The following is a 15,544-nucleotide window of genomic DNA, read 5'->3' as shown; positions in this document are numbered from 1 at the left end:
ATGCATGCCTTCAGCGGTAATCAACACATAGCTTCAAAAATATGCTACATTAGTCATCTTTAAAGTGCAAAACCAAACACAAGAAGAAGGGTCAGAGTGATTTTTAATTAAACAGTTATTTTTTCTATTCTTTTTAGTTTTCAACTGACACCTTCCGTAAGAACATAAAAAGCAATTTTTTACTTTATCACAAAATACAAAATGCGGCGCAACAATTCAAATCAGTGTAAGAAGTGACTGAGTGTGAAATATTGTGACATTGTGACATATATCAGTGAAGGTCTATATACAAGTGAATGAGTGATTATGAGGGAGAGGGGAAAGGTTATAACAGGCCAATTCCTATCTCATTAATACTCGAGACCAACACGCTATTTCAATTAGCTATGATGTGTTGGACACGGTAAGTTGGTCCTTTGATGGTTCTGTCGACGTTTCGACCCTGTGGACACCTTATTTGTGGGTCACTGGCGGGTCTTCTTCAGGACGGGGACTGGGAAAGGATTATTGCGCCTGTTGGTTTAAAAGGGATAAAACCATCAGGTTTGGGTTTTGCACGAGAAATTATTATTGGAAGACGTAGTTACAATTTATTACCAGGTCTTCAACGAGCAGACATCCTTATATTCTACTTTGTGCGGGTGTCTTCAGCAATCTTGAATCTGAATAATCAAACAATGAGTATTATTGGACTGATTACTCAATATTAGCCATATTAGGAATTGGATCAGACCTCACGGGTGTGTTACACTCACCTATTCCGTATATCGTGTGGCAATATTCAAAGGTATTTCTATTTGTAGGGTGACTGTTCTCTCTGATCATCACGATCGTTGTGCATTACTTTCAACAATCTGCAAATTTAATGTCATTTGCAAAATATTAGTAGAGTGTTTTTTTAAAAAAAGGGGTTCAATGGGAGTGTCTAATCATAGTTAATCATCCCGCTATATTTTCTTGGCAGCACTCACCATTTATATATGTGTGCTTCCATATTGCTGTCTGCCATCAAATATGCCCTCTCACATTCAATGTGGGATTCCTGTAATATTAAAACGGAAAAGTCCGTCAGATAACCTGACCACACAGACAGAATTAAAATCTGTGTAGGTCTGCGGATTTGCAGCGCTTACTTTTAATATGTTGTTTCCTTCGTCCGACCAGGATTCAGAACTCGTCCGCTCGGCTGAGCAGTGCCGATTAGTTGAATGCGAGTCACAGAAGGCGGTAGTTATCAACTTCCGCGTTCGCCTCGAGGACGTCGGCGTTGGCGTTGCCTAGCAACAACGCGCGAGACAAGGCACGCGTCAGGGTGACGTCAGCCCGTCTATGTTAGAACTATTACCGAATCAGTTACACGAAGCCTCTCGTTGCTAGGCGATCAGTACGAGAAGGTTAAACAGACTTTGATGATATTAAACAGCGGTGTTTGGACACGACGCCTCTCGTTGCTAGGCGATCAGTCCGAGAAAGGCTAAACAGACTTTGGGGATATTAAGCAGCGGTGTTTGGACTCCTACATTTATTCATTGACCGATACTTGGCAGATTAAGGGAAAGGAAAGGTTATTACAATCATTGAAACGAGACACAGAGGAATCTTAACATATCTCAATGGCAAAGTCAAAACCCTTCCATAGCGACAATTAACGTTAACGTGATCCATGCACATTATATTTGAAAACCATACAACGTTAACGTGATCAATGCACATTATATTTGAAAAACATACAACGTTAGATTTCCTTCTCCTTTCTGCTAGCGATGTGATATTTTTAAGCTAGACTATTCAGAGATGTTTTGGTCAAAAGTAAGGCAGCAGATATACTTATAGCCAAACATTCACAGCTGTCCCATTTGTCTCGCTGTTTCTTCTCTCTCATTAAGCCCCTGTGAGACACTGTTCAAAGAATGTATCCATCTACACTCCTTATAGCTCAATGCCTTCGCTATAGATCCACCCCTTGGGCCTACGGTTACCTTTTCCACAACTCTCCACTTGATCTCATCAGGCTTATGTTTATAGGTGTTATAATGCTCAACTAGTGGGGCCCCAATAGTGTTGCATCTAATTCGGCTCATATGCTGCAATATTCTTATTTTGACTTTTTGTGTAGTTTGTCCTACGTAAAGCAACCCACATGGACAAGTGATGGTGTATATCACATGGGTACTGTTGCAATTCGTAAACTGTGCCAATTTGTATGTTCTGGAGTTATGTGTGAAGCTGGATCCTTCCTGGCAAAGATCACACACCTTGCAACTGCCACATTTGTGGTTGCCAACCAACGGAGGCAAATTCAACATGCTTCTTAAGTCTTGTTGTTTGGGTGGATTGAGAAACGCACTGACCACTACATCCTTGATGTTCCGTCCCCGTTTGAATGCAAATAGTGGCTGCTCCTCCATCTGTAGGTCACTCGCCACCAGGTTCCAGTACTTCTTTATAGTTTTTTTGATATCCGCACTTTTGGTGTTATATGTGGTTACACATACCAGGTTCTTCATGCCGTCTGTCTTCTCCTTTGGTTCCAGCAATTGTTCACGTGGTTGGTACCATGCGCGTTTTCTCGCTTTTTTTAGCAAGCTCGATGGATATCCACGTCCCCTCAGTCGCAATGTCAGGTCTTCCGCAGCCTGGAAGAAGTCCTGTCGTCTATAGCAGTTCCTTCTTACCCTCAGATACTGTCCGTAGGGTAAATTGTCTCTTAGGTTCCTGGGATGATGTGATCTATATATCAGGAGTGTATTTCTTCCCATTGGTTTGCGGAACAAATCGGTATACAGTTGACCATTTTCAACCTTAAATGTAAGATCCAGGAAGTCAATCGATTCCGAGTTGCTAGTCATCGTAAATTGGATATCATTACTCCTGGTATTTATCCAAGTATAGAAGTCTTTCAGTTCCATTTCTGTTCCCGACCAAATCATAAGCACATCATCAATGTATCGTTTCCATACATCAATGTTGCGCAGGTAGGGGTTGCTAAGGTCATACAGATGCTCCTCTTCGTAGTGATCCATAAAGATGTTAGCCAGACTAGGAGCATAAGTAGCCCCCATGGCTACTCCTTTACATTGATAGTAGAATTGATTCCTAAAAACAAAGAAATTTTTCTTCATCGCAATCTCAAGGAGGTTCATCAAGAATTCAGTCGGTATCCAGTGGGGTCTCTCTCTTCTGTCAAGCGTTTTCGTAATGACTTCCATTGCAGTGGTCTGGGGAATAGAGGTGTACAAAGATGACACATCTAGCGTTACCATCATCTGTTTCTTGCTGTCAAATGGTTGACCCTCCAGGAGCTGTATAATGTGCATACTGTCCCGTACATAAGATTTAGTATGTGTGACCCACGGCTGCAGAAAGTGGTCAATAAATCTGTTAAGAGGCTCCAGAATCGAGCCACAACCCGATACTATGGGTCTACCGGGAGGCTTCTCAAGTCCCTTATGCACCTTGGGGAGTGCGTATATTGTTGGAATTCTTGGTTCACGTTGATTGAGGAAATCGTACTCATTCTGGCTTAGAAAGCCCATATCGATTCCATTTTTAGTTACTGTCTCAATCAGTGTCTTTATTTCAGAGGTCGGATCTCCTCCGATCTTATTATAACTGTCCTGCACTTGGAGTTGCCCATTAATCTCATCAATGTAGTCTTGTGTATTTTGTACCACAATTGCACCCCCCTTGTCCGCAGCTTTTATTACTATGGCTTCATTACGTGACAGTTCATAAAGTGCATCCTTTTCTTCTTTACTTGTGTTGTATTGTATATATCTTCGTTCTTCCAGTGATTGCATGACTTCTTCTAAGACCACTTTTTCAAAGGCCAATATTCTTTCACTCATGGTGAATGAGGCTGGGGTAAACGTAGAGACTGGTCTAAATATCGTTGCCGTTCTTGTGGGTGATGAGTCATTTTTAGTGAAGAAGTATTTCAGTCTGATTTTTCTAAAAAATCTCTGCAGTTCTAACCTCACTTGGAATGAGTCTGGGATAGTTGTTGGCACAAATGAAAGCCCTCTGGATAGAACATTTCTTTCTGCGTCCGTTAGGGTATAGTTAGATAGATTGATCACTGGATCAAGATTTTGTGTGGGGGTATTGTTATCTTGACTTGGGAGTGCTATTGTCAACAGGCGGTTAGGGTCCAGAGTAGTTTCAACTTGTACCTCCGAATTCTGGCCCCGTGTAGCTTCAATTGGTGGTAGTGACATGTGTTCAGGGATTTGCGATGGTGCTGCGCTAACTTTAGAAATATGTTGACCTCCATTGTCGCCCAGTCCCTCTGAAACAGATGAATTTAAATGGTTTGTAACCCCTGATGTACTTGGAATCTCATTATCGTGGAGCCTCACCAGCGATATGTCTGCCTCCTTGTAGATATCTCCCCATGTGTATCTGGTTGATAAAACCTGACCCGGGATGTGCCCTGCGTTGACCTCCCCCGCCCCCATCTCCTTGGGCGATCCCAATTCTGTTGTCTCCCCCCGCCTCTGTTTCCTCTGGAGGGACCTTCCCCTAAAAAAGGGTCCTGTGCCTGATAATTTGAGTTACTAGTAGAGGGTTGGTTGATGTCTGAATCAGAGCCACTCCCTGCGGAAGAGTTAGAGAATGTATGGAACCTACGTGGTCCCTGTCTTCCTTTGTTTGTAAAGAAACCTTGGGTGTCCTGCTGGTAATAGTTATTGGCTAAGTATGGATATGTAACCTTTTTATTGTAGTTCTTGACGTCTTTTGCTAGTTTGTCAAGCTTTCTACCTAATGTGATTGTATTGAATTCAGCCAATGTTTTCTCAGCGCGCTCCAACGCCTCCTTCGCGTTGGTGAGGGCTGAGTCACCCAGGATCTCAGTTTTTAGGTCAGCTATTTCCTGTATTAGTTTCCTCACGTACTCAATGGCCGTCTCAACTCCAAGCACCATCCAGTGCCTGGAGCAGTTGTTGGCCACGTGGCTAAAACCTTCCCGAAACTTAGGAACGTCTATAAATATACCTGGCTCATTCCGAACCTGTAGGCCCAGTGGAATTATATTGGCTTCCAGGTATTTGGTCAAAACATGACCATGCAGTCGTGACCTGATCAACTTTTTCTCCAATCGCTTAAGTTTGGCTAGTTTCTCATTCAATCCGGCATCTACCGATAACCTCTCGCTCCCTAACAGGAAACTAGAAGTACCTTGATCCCGAATCAATTTTGCTATATAATCTTCAGTGTATGAAAGAATTTCCTTATCAGACATAGTAGAGTATATAAGATATTGGTTAGAAAGAATTTTCACATTAATAACGTACACTACAATACAACATTCAATGAGAGTAAAAGAACCCTCGCAGGCAAGAAACCTGCACTCTAACAAGAATAATTCTTACGGGGTAACCCAGTATCCCTGAGAACCTGGGCAATACAATAGTAATTTCAACAGTGGTTCCTTCGGGTATCTGTACAATTGCTTTGAATCATATGCATGCCTTCAGCGGTAATCAACACATAGCTTCAAAAATATGCTACATTAGTCATCTTTAAAGTGCAAAACCAAACACAAGAAGAAGGGTCAGAGTGATTTTTAATTAAACAGTTATTTTTTCTATTCTTTTTAGTTTTCAACTGACACCTTCCGTAAGAACATAAAAAGCAATTTTTTACTTTATCACAAAATACAAAATGCGGCGCAACAATTCAAATCAGTGTAAGAAGTGACTGAGTGTGAAATATTGTGACATTGTGACATATATCAGTGAAGGTCTATATACAAGTGAATGAGTGATTATGAGGGAGAGGGGAAAGGTTATAACAGGCCAATTCCTATCTCATTAATACTCGAGACCAACACGCTATTTCAATTAGCTATGATGTGTTGGACACGGTAAGTTGGTCCTTTGATGGTTCTGTCGACGTTTCGACCCTGTGGACACCTTATTTGTGGGTCACTGGCGGGTCTTCTTCAGGACGGGGACTGGGAAAGGATTATTGCGCCTGTTGGTTTAAAAGGGATAAAACCATCAGGTTTGGGTTTTGCACGAGAAATTATTATTGGAAGACGTAGTTACAATTTATTACCAGGTCTTCAACGAGCAGACATCCTTATATTCTACTTTGTGCGGGTGTCTTCAGCAATCTTGAATCTGAATAATCAAACAATGAGTATTATTGGACTGATTACTCAATATTAGCCATATTAGGAATTGGATCAGACCTCACGGGTGTGTTACACATATTACACATGGGCAGGGACACTCTCCCCCCCCCCCTCTCTCCCCTCCCCCACACACACACACACACACACACACACACTCTCTCTCTCACATACATACACTCACACACCATCTCTTGCGCGCACACACAAACAGCTGGCTCAGACTATTTTTATATTCTCAGGAGGGGGGGGTGGGTGGTAGTCGTTGGACTGGGTGGAAGCATCCACAATGGGTATTGGTGGCAACATCAGGGCAGTCACCCAGAATTTCAGCTGTGCCTTGTCTTACCTAATTGGGCTGAGGTCAAGCTTCCCTCCTCGGAGTGGAGTCTGGACCGCTGCCCAGCTTGCGGGGGCTCCAGTTGAACCGTCTTGAGGCACCTCTGGCCGGAAGGTATCCCCCATCTTGCAACCACCGGTAGTATTATCTGATACGTTTGCAGAATTACTTATAGGGAACCTTAAAACCAGACGCACCATTAATGACCGGTGGCACATTTTGAGGCTTCAAGCAAACTAGTGTTTTCAAAGAATGATGCTAGCGATGACTGCAGGTGATGCTTGCGCGCAGTATATTTAATAAAATATTTAAAGACACAAATTGACCTCTGTGAGTCCAAATGTTAGATATCAGTTGGCCTGGGGAGCCAGCGGTGCACCTGGGCTCGCCATAAAATGGGAATCCGCTCCCAACACCAAAGGCTTGGCGAGCAAGTAGTTTGTTAAATCTGCATTCAAATGACAACTTTTTCATCTGCACCCTTAAGTGTAACACCTTATTTTTCTGTTTGCAGGCCGTGGTTTGGTAAATCCGATGACTTCTACGGGATATTCCTTTTCTTCACTGAAAAGGGACTGGAGAGAGAGGTAGGTAAGATGTGTTAGAAGATGGGTCCATGGGCCTACAGAATGCAATTTGGCAACTTATTCATATTTTAGCATAAACACCAAGCAGATTATTATTAGAATGGGTGTTTATATTCTTAAAATACTTTTTTACATAATTGTCATTGTAATGTTTTGAAACCGCACGACCCCATTTTCCGAGGTCTCAGCCAAGCCAGAAGGACATCAACATATTCTGCATTCCAGTTTCAAGTCCTTTTGTAAATATTCTGTATTTGTGAAAGTTAAAACCCGAATGGTTTATGGCCTCATGCTCTGCAGTTTGGTGGTCCTCTTGCAGAAGCTTCCAGCATGCGGTGCTGTCTGCCCTTGACACTATACATCAAACAAGTGTGCGTTGCAGGACAGTGGGAAACGCAGTGATTCGGGTTTAGGGCGAGCTGCCCCTGGTCAATGACATGGATGTCAACTGACGTCAGGGTTTCAGATTTTTTTCTCTTGTAGACGTGCAGGCATTCAGGGCTGGTGTCACACTGAAAACATGGACAGCTGTCCATTCACACAGATGACGCCTATGTTTCAGACAGGCGACTACCGATATTTAAAGCCAAACAATGGCTTTATTGAGCCGTCTCCTGCCTAAAATTGCCTCTGTTCCAATTTTAGTTAATGGGGGGATAAGTGGCCACATGTGTTTCATTATCTCCCTCTTTCCTGCTTCGAAATGTTGGCATGTATGCCTTGTTAACCTAAATTATTGCAATGTTTGGATTTTCTCAGACTCTACAAGAGTTGTTTTTTGCAATCGCATAATTTAGGAAGCCCAGTGAAAATGTACTTTTAGAGGGCGTCTAGGATCATACACTCTTTCCTTTTTTTGTGGGAGTTACAAGGGGTGGTAAATTGTGGGCAGAACCCCACAATCGTTTGCCTGCGTCCTTATTTCAGTATCCAACTTATGGCCATGAATGGCATTGAGAGCAAGGAAAAAGGCTAGTACTTTGTAACTTTACAAAACAGGGAAGCAGCACTCTGATTGAAGTCAGTAGGGAGACATGCGTTATCCAAAAGTCTTCTCTTTATTAATGTACTTAGGTTATAACCGGCACACAGCCAACGCGTTTCGTTCTCTAGTGCCACGGGAACTTCGTCAGGGCTTGCTAATAGAGCTACTGGACATATATGGCCTAAAGGAATTCCAATTATCATCAGTGTGCGACGTAACCAATTAGGATTGTCCCATATATCAAGTCCAGTAAGATCTTGAGTGTAATCCACTCCTTCCAACATAAATATAAAAGTTGTATAATATCATATGTTCACATTGCCGTGAATCACCTAGGTTCTGAGAAATAGCATGGATAAGAGATACCAATCAGTAATAAAAGTAAAAAAAATACAGCCCAACAGATGGTAGGGATGATTACACTTGGACTCTCCTCACCATAAAGTCAATAAATTGGATCGTCAATTTATAAAAGACCCCAGAGCACACACAGTTGTCCTCTAATATAAGCAAACAACTGCGGAGAAGCACCAGCGGAAAAAAATCCTTTCAAGAGACTCAATGTGAACAAGCATTTACAATGCAATGGTCTCGGCATTATTAAAGGTAGAGCTATTGGCATTGCTCATGACATTTTTTTTCATTTTTTTTTAAACATAAATAAATGGTATTGTTATTTACAATGGCAATAGGTGAGTATTAGAGAGTAGTGGAGAGTATTCGCGGACACAGAGCTACACACACACAGACAGAGCTGCACACACACAGACAGAGCCGCGCACACACACACAGACAGAGCCGCGCACATACACACAGAGAGACCCACGCACACACACAGAGGCACGCACACACACAGACAGAGCCGCGTACACACACACACACACACACAGACAGAGCCACGCACACACACAGACAGAGCCACGCACACACACACACAGACAGAGCCACACACGCACACACAGAGCCACGCACACAAACACACAGACAGAGCCACGCACACACACACAGATAGAGCCACGCACACACACACACAGACAGAGCCATGCACACACACACAGACAGAGCCACGCACACACACACAGACAGAGCCACGCACACACACACAGACAGAGCCACGCACACAGAGGCACAGAAAAACCGGGCTGACAAGCATGGAACAGAGGCACAGAAAAACCGGGGGAACAGAGGCAGAGAAAAATTGGGATGACAATCAGCACAGCTTGTGCTTAGTAACCCAGTACAGAGTGCAGACACCCTGCTCTTTCAGATGTAAACACTTGCAACACCACAATACTCAACCAGCAACGAAAGGCTGGTTGGAGAAAGAATACCACCCCAGTATATCAGATGAAAGCAAGTACAATGCCACAATTCGCGCATAGTAACCGAGCCGAGCTCTATGGAGGAGGTACCCATACCAGTAATCAGATGTAAGGTAGAAAACCACAATTGAATTGAACTTCGTGCAGGAACATGACACTAACATCCTAGATGTAAATATGTGCAGCAGCGCAATCTGCACTATCAGCAAAAAGATGTCTTTGCTTGTATTCCAGATGTCAAAATAGGGAACGCCACATTATCTGTTTTGAAAAAAAAATAGGGAACGCCACAATACTTGCATATCAGCTGTGTCGTGTCCAACATTGCTATAATAGACTGGGACTGCAGAGAGATGACCACATTAAATGTCAGATCTAGCTACAATCCCTGTATATTAAGCCAGTAGAACTCTGCAGAAGACTGACCACACTATCATTTCCAATCCTTGAACAGGCAGGAGCTATGCGCTGAAAAATGTACAACACAGCAATCCCTGTATTATAGCAGATCAGGGACCCTTAAATAATTGGAGATTAGTGGCGCCTGCAAAAAGTGACCACAATGAAGATTCTTATATGTACAGAATCACGAACCAAGTGCAGGGACAGACCAGTTGTGTCTGCAGAAGGGTAGGAAGATGTGCACAATGGATATGTACATTTGCAATGCCAAAAGCCCCATTGAGTAAGAGATTAATCCTCTCTGCCGAAAACTAACAACGTGCGCACTTCAGTTACATACACGTGCAACACCAAGGACGGACGAGTCCTCTACAGAAAACGCCTGACACTTACATTTCTGATTTAAGCACGTGCCTCACCACAATCTTTCTACAGTGACATACTAGTGTTATATGCAGAATAGCAGCACCATTTGCCTCTCAGATATTAAACTATCACCACTCTTTCCTGACTCCCCTTAATCCACTCCCATCTATTCCGCTCAATGGCCTGAACCTCATTTGTACCCATTTAAAATCTGAGTACAGCAATCATCACTAGTAAATAACCAGTTAACCTTTGCATGGGCCTGCCTCTAGACAGCACAATTTGTTGAAATCTGTAAATTATACAACAAATGACGACACCGACTAACCATGCTCACAACCTCGGCATCATCCTCGACAGCCAACTGACCATGAAGCGACAAGTCAACGCAGTTACCTCCTCCTGCTTCCACACACTTCATATGCTCTGCAGACTATTCAGAGGAATCCCTACTAATACCAGAAAGACCGTCACTCAGGCCCTCGTCACCAGCCACCTGGACTACGGCAATGCCCTCTATGCCAGCATCTCCACCCAACTCCTCAGAAGACTCCAAACGATACAAAACGTGACAGCCAGACTCATCCTGGACCTCCCCAAATGAACCCATATCGCCTCCCAGCTGAGAGACCTCCACTGGCTGCCCAGCCACAAGAGATGCCAGTTCAAGATCCTCATGCACGCCTACTAAGCCCTCCACGATCTAGGACCTGTCTACCTCCACCATCGACCGAATTTCCAGAAACCCTCTAGACACCTGCGCTCCTCTTCACTCACCCTCGCACACACCCTGCATCTGTCGCAGCGGCTCCTTCTCCTACATCGTTGCCAAGACCTGGAACAAATTTCCCATCCAGTCTGCACAGCCCCCTCACTGCCTGACTTCAGAAAGAGACTCAAAACCTGGCTCTTCGACGGAGACACAACGCCCAGATACCACTAAGGGTGACAGTATCGCGCTTTACAAATGCTGTTTGACAAGCATGTAACAGTTATCTTGTGAGGGACACATTTTATTTCCACCTCGCGCTCATCTGGAATGTGGAACCTTGTGCCACGTTCCAGGACGGTTGGAGATTAGAGAAGGATGCTGATCAATCTGGTGGTTGCCCTGTTGATGTACAATTCCAATAAAGCACTTCGGAAGCATATTGTTGTGAACTTACATTATAATATACATTTGCTACTGAGTGACTATTAGACGTTCTGGATTTGGGGTCGGGAATAAGTGCTAAAGGGGGATTTGGTTCTGGCTTTTACCTCAGGGAGCATATTACACGTATAAATTGTGTGCGGTAGACAGCTCGTGTGACAGCTGGAGAGCAATTTGCATCTTAGCTCAGGAGCTTCAGCACCCCACTCCAGCAACTGCACCTCTGCCACACGTGGTTGAACATTCAAATCATGTATTCATCTCCAGTACGTTGCGGATTGACGGGTTTGGACACCACCATGCCTGAATAAATACGCTTGTCAGCATCGTTAGCAAGTTAGTGTCGAGAAGACCTGGCTTTTTACTCTGTAGATATCAGTCTTGAATGTTAGTTTAGGGATCTGCCATTTTTCTGTTTTTTCCTTTTCCGTTATGTTGTGATACAGGTTTGCAATAAAGCGCCGGGACACTCTTTGAGTAGCCGTGCGCTATACAAGACAAAAATAACATAACATAACATAACAAGAGCGCCTGCTATCATGCGCAACGGCAGCTCTCCTTTGTCTCATGCTAGAAAGCTCCTTCCTCCTCTCTATACTGCCACAAAGAAATAAATACAAACGACTGCGTGGAGGGAGGGGAGAAGTAGTGAGATGTCCATGTGCACTTTTGGTGCATTCGTCTTTCCGCTCTCCTAACCTCCACCACCACCCCTCCCAGGCTCCCACACACCCACCCATGAAATAGCGATTCAGAAGCATGGCTTAATATATATATATATATATATCAGATGCCTGTAGCATTTAGGAAAGCACACACAATGCTCTACCATCCGGCTGTGTACTTCTGTGCCTGCCTCCATGCTTCACAGTCATTAAAGTGCCGACGCGTTTCGAGGTCCAAGACCTCTTCTTCCAGGGCTGCGCAAATGACTCGAGGAAAGATTGCCATAGATTTCTGGCTCTTTTTATTTCAAGCCCCCAGTGGGCGTTTATTAACTGCAACATCACTGCATGATTTATGGGACTTGAAGTCCGTGACACGTTTCAAAGGTTATTTAGCTTTGAGTAAGTTAGAGTTCATTTGTTGAATTATGCTCAGTATTTTATTTTATTGAGGCACCATCGCCTGCTGGAAGAGGAATGCTTTATCCAGTTGGGCGAGGCTGGGGATTGGAAACTTTGTGACTCATTCAGCACAGTGCTCACTTCAAACGAAGCCTGCTTTCATGTAACACGACCTACTTAAGGTAAAATACTGATCATAATTCAACAAATTAACTCGAACTTAGAGCCGGAAATCTATGGCAATGTTTCCTCGAGTCATTTGCGCAGCCCTGGAAGAAGAGGTCTTGGACCTCGAAACGCGTTGGCACTTTAATGACTGTGAAGCATGGAGGCAGGCACAGAAGTACACAGCCGGATGGTAGAGTATTGTGTGTGCTTTCCTAAATGCTACAGGCATCTGGTATGACAATATATATATATATATATATCTATATATCAGATTTATATAGCGCGAACTCAGCCCAAAAGTATTGGAGCGCTTTACATGAGCACCAGTTACGTTACACAAGGACACAGGCAGGTCAAACTATATTTTGAAAAGAGCATCGCATCGCACGCCTGCACATAGCACAGTACAGTGGAGAATCTCTGCTCTTTATCTTCGGACACGCACACGCAGTTACTACTGTTTTTCAGCTGCGCAATAAATCACTAGGCGAGTTACGGAGCCACAATTCTACCCCCGTGCTTTTTAGAAATTATAAGATTTATTGAAGAAGACGTGTACTGAAGTGCCAAAATTACTAATCACGCCCCGCAAACTGATAAAAAATGCGCTGTACACGTTCCATTTAGGGCGCACGCCATGTCTCGGGATACAATACTCTGCGCCAGAGATCTATAGCATGTAAACGCAGAGCACGCGCAGAGATCAGCCCGTGACACGGGCCGGGATGGCGTACGGCTTTAAATAGAGCCCATTTAAATGCACAGCATGTCCCCGGTGAACTAACACGGTAGGGTCACACTGCTGTCATTGTGTTCACAATCACCATCAGTCACGCTGCCAGGACGGAAAAGCTCAAATCAGCGTTGTCTGTAATCCCTTCTGGAAGTGGAGCAGACAGCGGGATTCCTGCGTGGTCCCAGCTCTGCAACATAGCGGATCCTGCGGGATCCTCCTTATAGCTGAAGTATCATCCACGGGAGGACAGCGCGCCAGTCAAGGAATGAAAAGATAGCCATACGCCTCTTCCTGCACCGCAGTGCTCCTTCCTCGTGCGTTTCAAGGAATCCGATGCAAGATGTAAGCTTTGCATCTACAATAATCCTTATTTGAAAGATTTAATCACACATTGATTGTGAGCACAAGTAGGGACCGAACAACGGCACAAACAGGGGTGCAGGAGCACTAAAAACGGCGCAAACGGGGGCAGAGGCAGAGGCTAGAGGCTCACCTTCACTGCGGGGGAAAGAAAATGGCAGCTGCAGGCTTCCGAATTTTTCGGAATCGGGGGCGTGGTTTTGCTGTTTTGAGTGACGCATGACGTCACTGTCTAAAGAACAGCAAAACTTACGCCCCCGAATCCGAAAAAGACGGGGCTAAATTGGAGTGACGCATCTCTCCTCCAATGGCTGGCCTCCGTTTAGGAAGCCAGCCAATGGAGGAGAGACGGGGCAGGGAGGCGGGTTCTACAGCCCTACTAACAAACATTAATTCTCCGACCCCAGACTTCGCAAGCGCAGCCTTTAGGTCCTCAACCTAAAAAGGGAATCCGGAATAAGGAGTCCCAGGACGCGCACTAATCCTTAATTTCGAAAAGTCAACTCTTTGCAATACAAGGGTCCTAAATGGCATGTGAACCGACGAACCCCAGGGCATGCAATGGTCCTTAATTACGGATATTCAACTATATATCATAGCAGGTTCCTAAGTGGCATGCTAACCAAAGAACCCCATCACGCCCTTTTATCCAAAGCAAAACGTCCCAAACGGCGTGATAACCGGCAGCGACACGGTACAGGCAATAAGTGTCATACCCACTAGCACTTCATTATAGGCACAGATTTTGAAAGTTGGCCAATGGCAACTCTAATAATGTTATGATATCTTTGACAGACACATTCTTTTCAACCCACTGGCCATTTTCGGCCAATGGAAGATAGGCTCTAGGTGTCTGAAGTATTGCAAGTTGAACGGAGATGTAGAGCACCACTCTGCCCCCATGTGAGGACCACTGACGTCTCATGCACCCTGATGACTGGGCAGAGGGAAGGGATAAATAAAGGGGTACTGGACCAATGCTTAATTTGTAAACAAATGTGTACCAAACCAGCTACTAACCATCACACAAGTGTGACAGTTCAGACTATTCCAGGCCCCCAAAGCTATAAGGTTAGCAAGGGCGGCAGGTAATAGTTATTTTTAAGGTATATTGAATTAGTAAACAACTGTTGTTCTCACTCTAAATCAGGCTTGCAGCCCACAATGTAGCAAACTGTGATAATTGCCTGTGTTGCCAATTAAGTACCAGTGCTGAGCACCAGAAACCACCAGCTCAAATTAGCACTGCACTGGACCACTTGAGGTCCACTTCCAGACAGAGCCCTTTGTGTCTAGTGTGCCTGTGCTCAGTCTGTGTGTCGTGTGGGCCGGCCACGTTACACTGGTGATGAGGATCAGAGCGTCTAAAGGTACATTAGGCTGATGCCTGAATGTCACTGCAGTCTGCCAACGTTCACCTACTTAGACGACCACCCGTCGTCCCCCAGCCCGACAGGAATGTAAGCACCGGCAGTGCATACATGGCATTCACGGGCTGAGGGACAGCTAGCGGCTCGATCAGACACAGTAGAGCCCCTCCCTGATATCGGAAAGCGGAAGAATGGATCATCCCCATAAGTGTGACATGCATACCCGTGTGGCTTATGGTTGCCACAGCACCCGCCCGTTGCTGCTTCAGATCTCAGGGCCCTATACAATACAACATAATGGTATTTTCTGTCTGGCACACCCATGAGAGTTCCCCCACCCAATGATTTTCTATCACTGCACTTTCCCACACCACAAATGCAGAGGAGCATAAACAGCCGGTCTGATTTATCATCCCCTGGTCACTGGCATGTCTGAAAACCCACAGGCCACACAAGCCAAGCCGCCAGAACTTCTGCACATGCTTCCCCTGCCTGACGGGGCTACGACACATCATGTCTACAATAGACTATATCATTGCGGACTTCAAAGAG

General features: G+C 44.6%; 1 protein-coding gene across 3 annotated transcripts in view; it reads left to right on the top strand.

The window, feature by feature from the left end:
* ADCY7 (adenylate cyclase 7) overlaps positions 1-15,544 on the top strand; it is a 565,990-nt gene that overhangs the window by 442,849 nt on the left and 107,597 nt on the right. For all 3 annotated transcript variants that reach the window (XM_086947700.1, XM_086947702.1, XM_086947701.1), the window contains exon 14: positions 6,991-7,063. In XM_086947700.1, the coding sequence (XP_086803826.1) occupies positions 6,991-7,063 (73 nt within the window). The remainder of the gene's footprint in view (positions 1-6,990; positions 7,064-15,544) is intronic.

This window comes from Lissotriton vulgaris, chromosome 12 (genome assembly GCF_964263255.1).
Source record: "Lissotriton vulgaris chromosome 12, aLisVul1.2, whole genome shotgun sequence".
NCBI classification, from domain to species: domain Eukaryota; kingdom Metazoa; phylum Chordata; class Amphibia; order Caudata; family Salamandridae; genus Lissotriton; species Lissotriton vulgaris.
The sequence above is the reverse complement of the archived record's forward strand: the minus strand, read 5'-3'. Positions and strand labels throughout refer to the sequence as shown.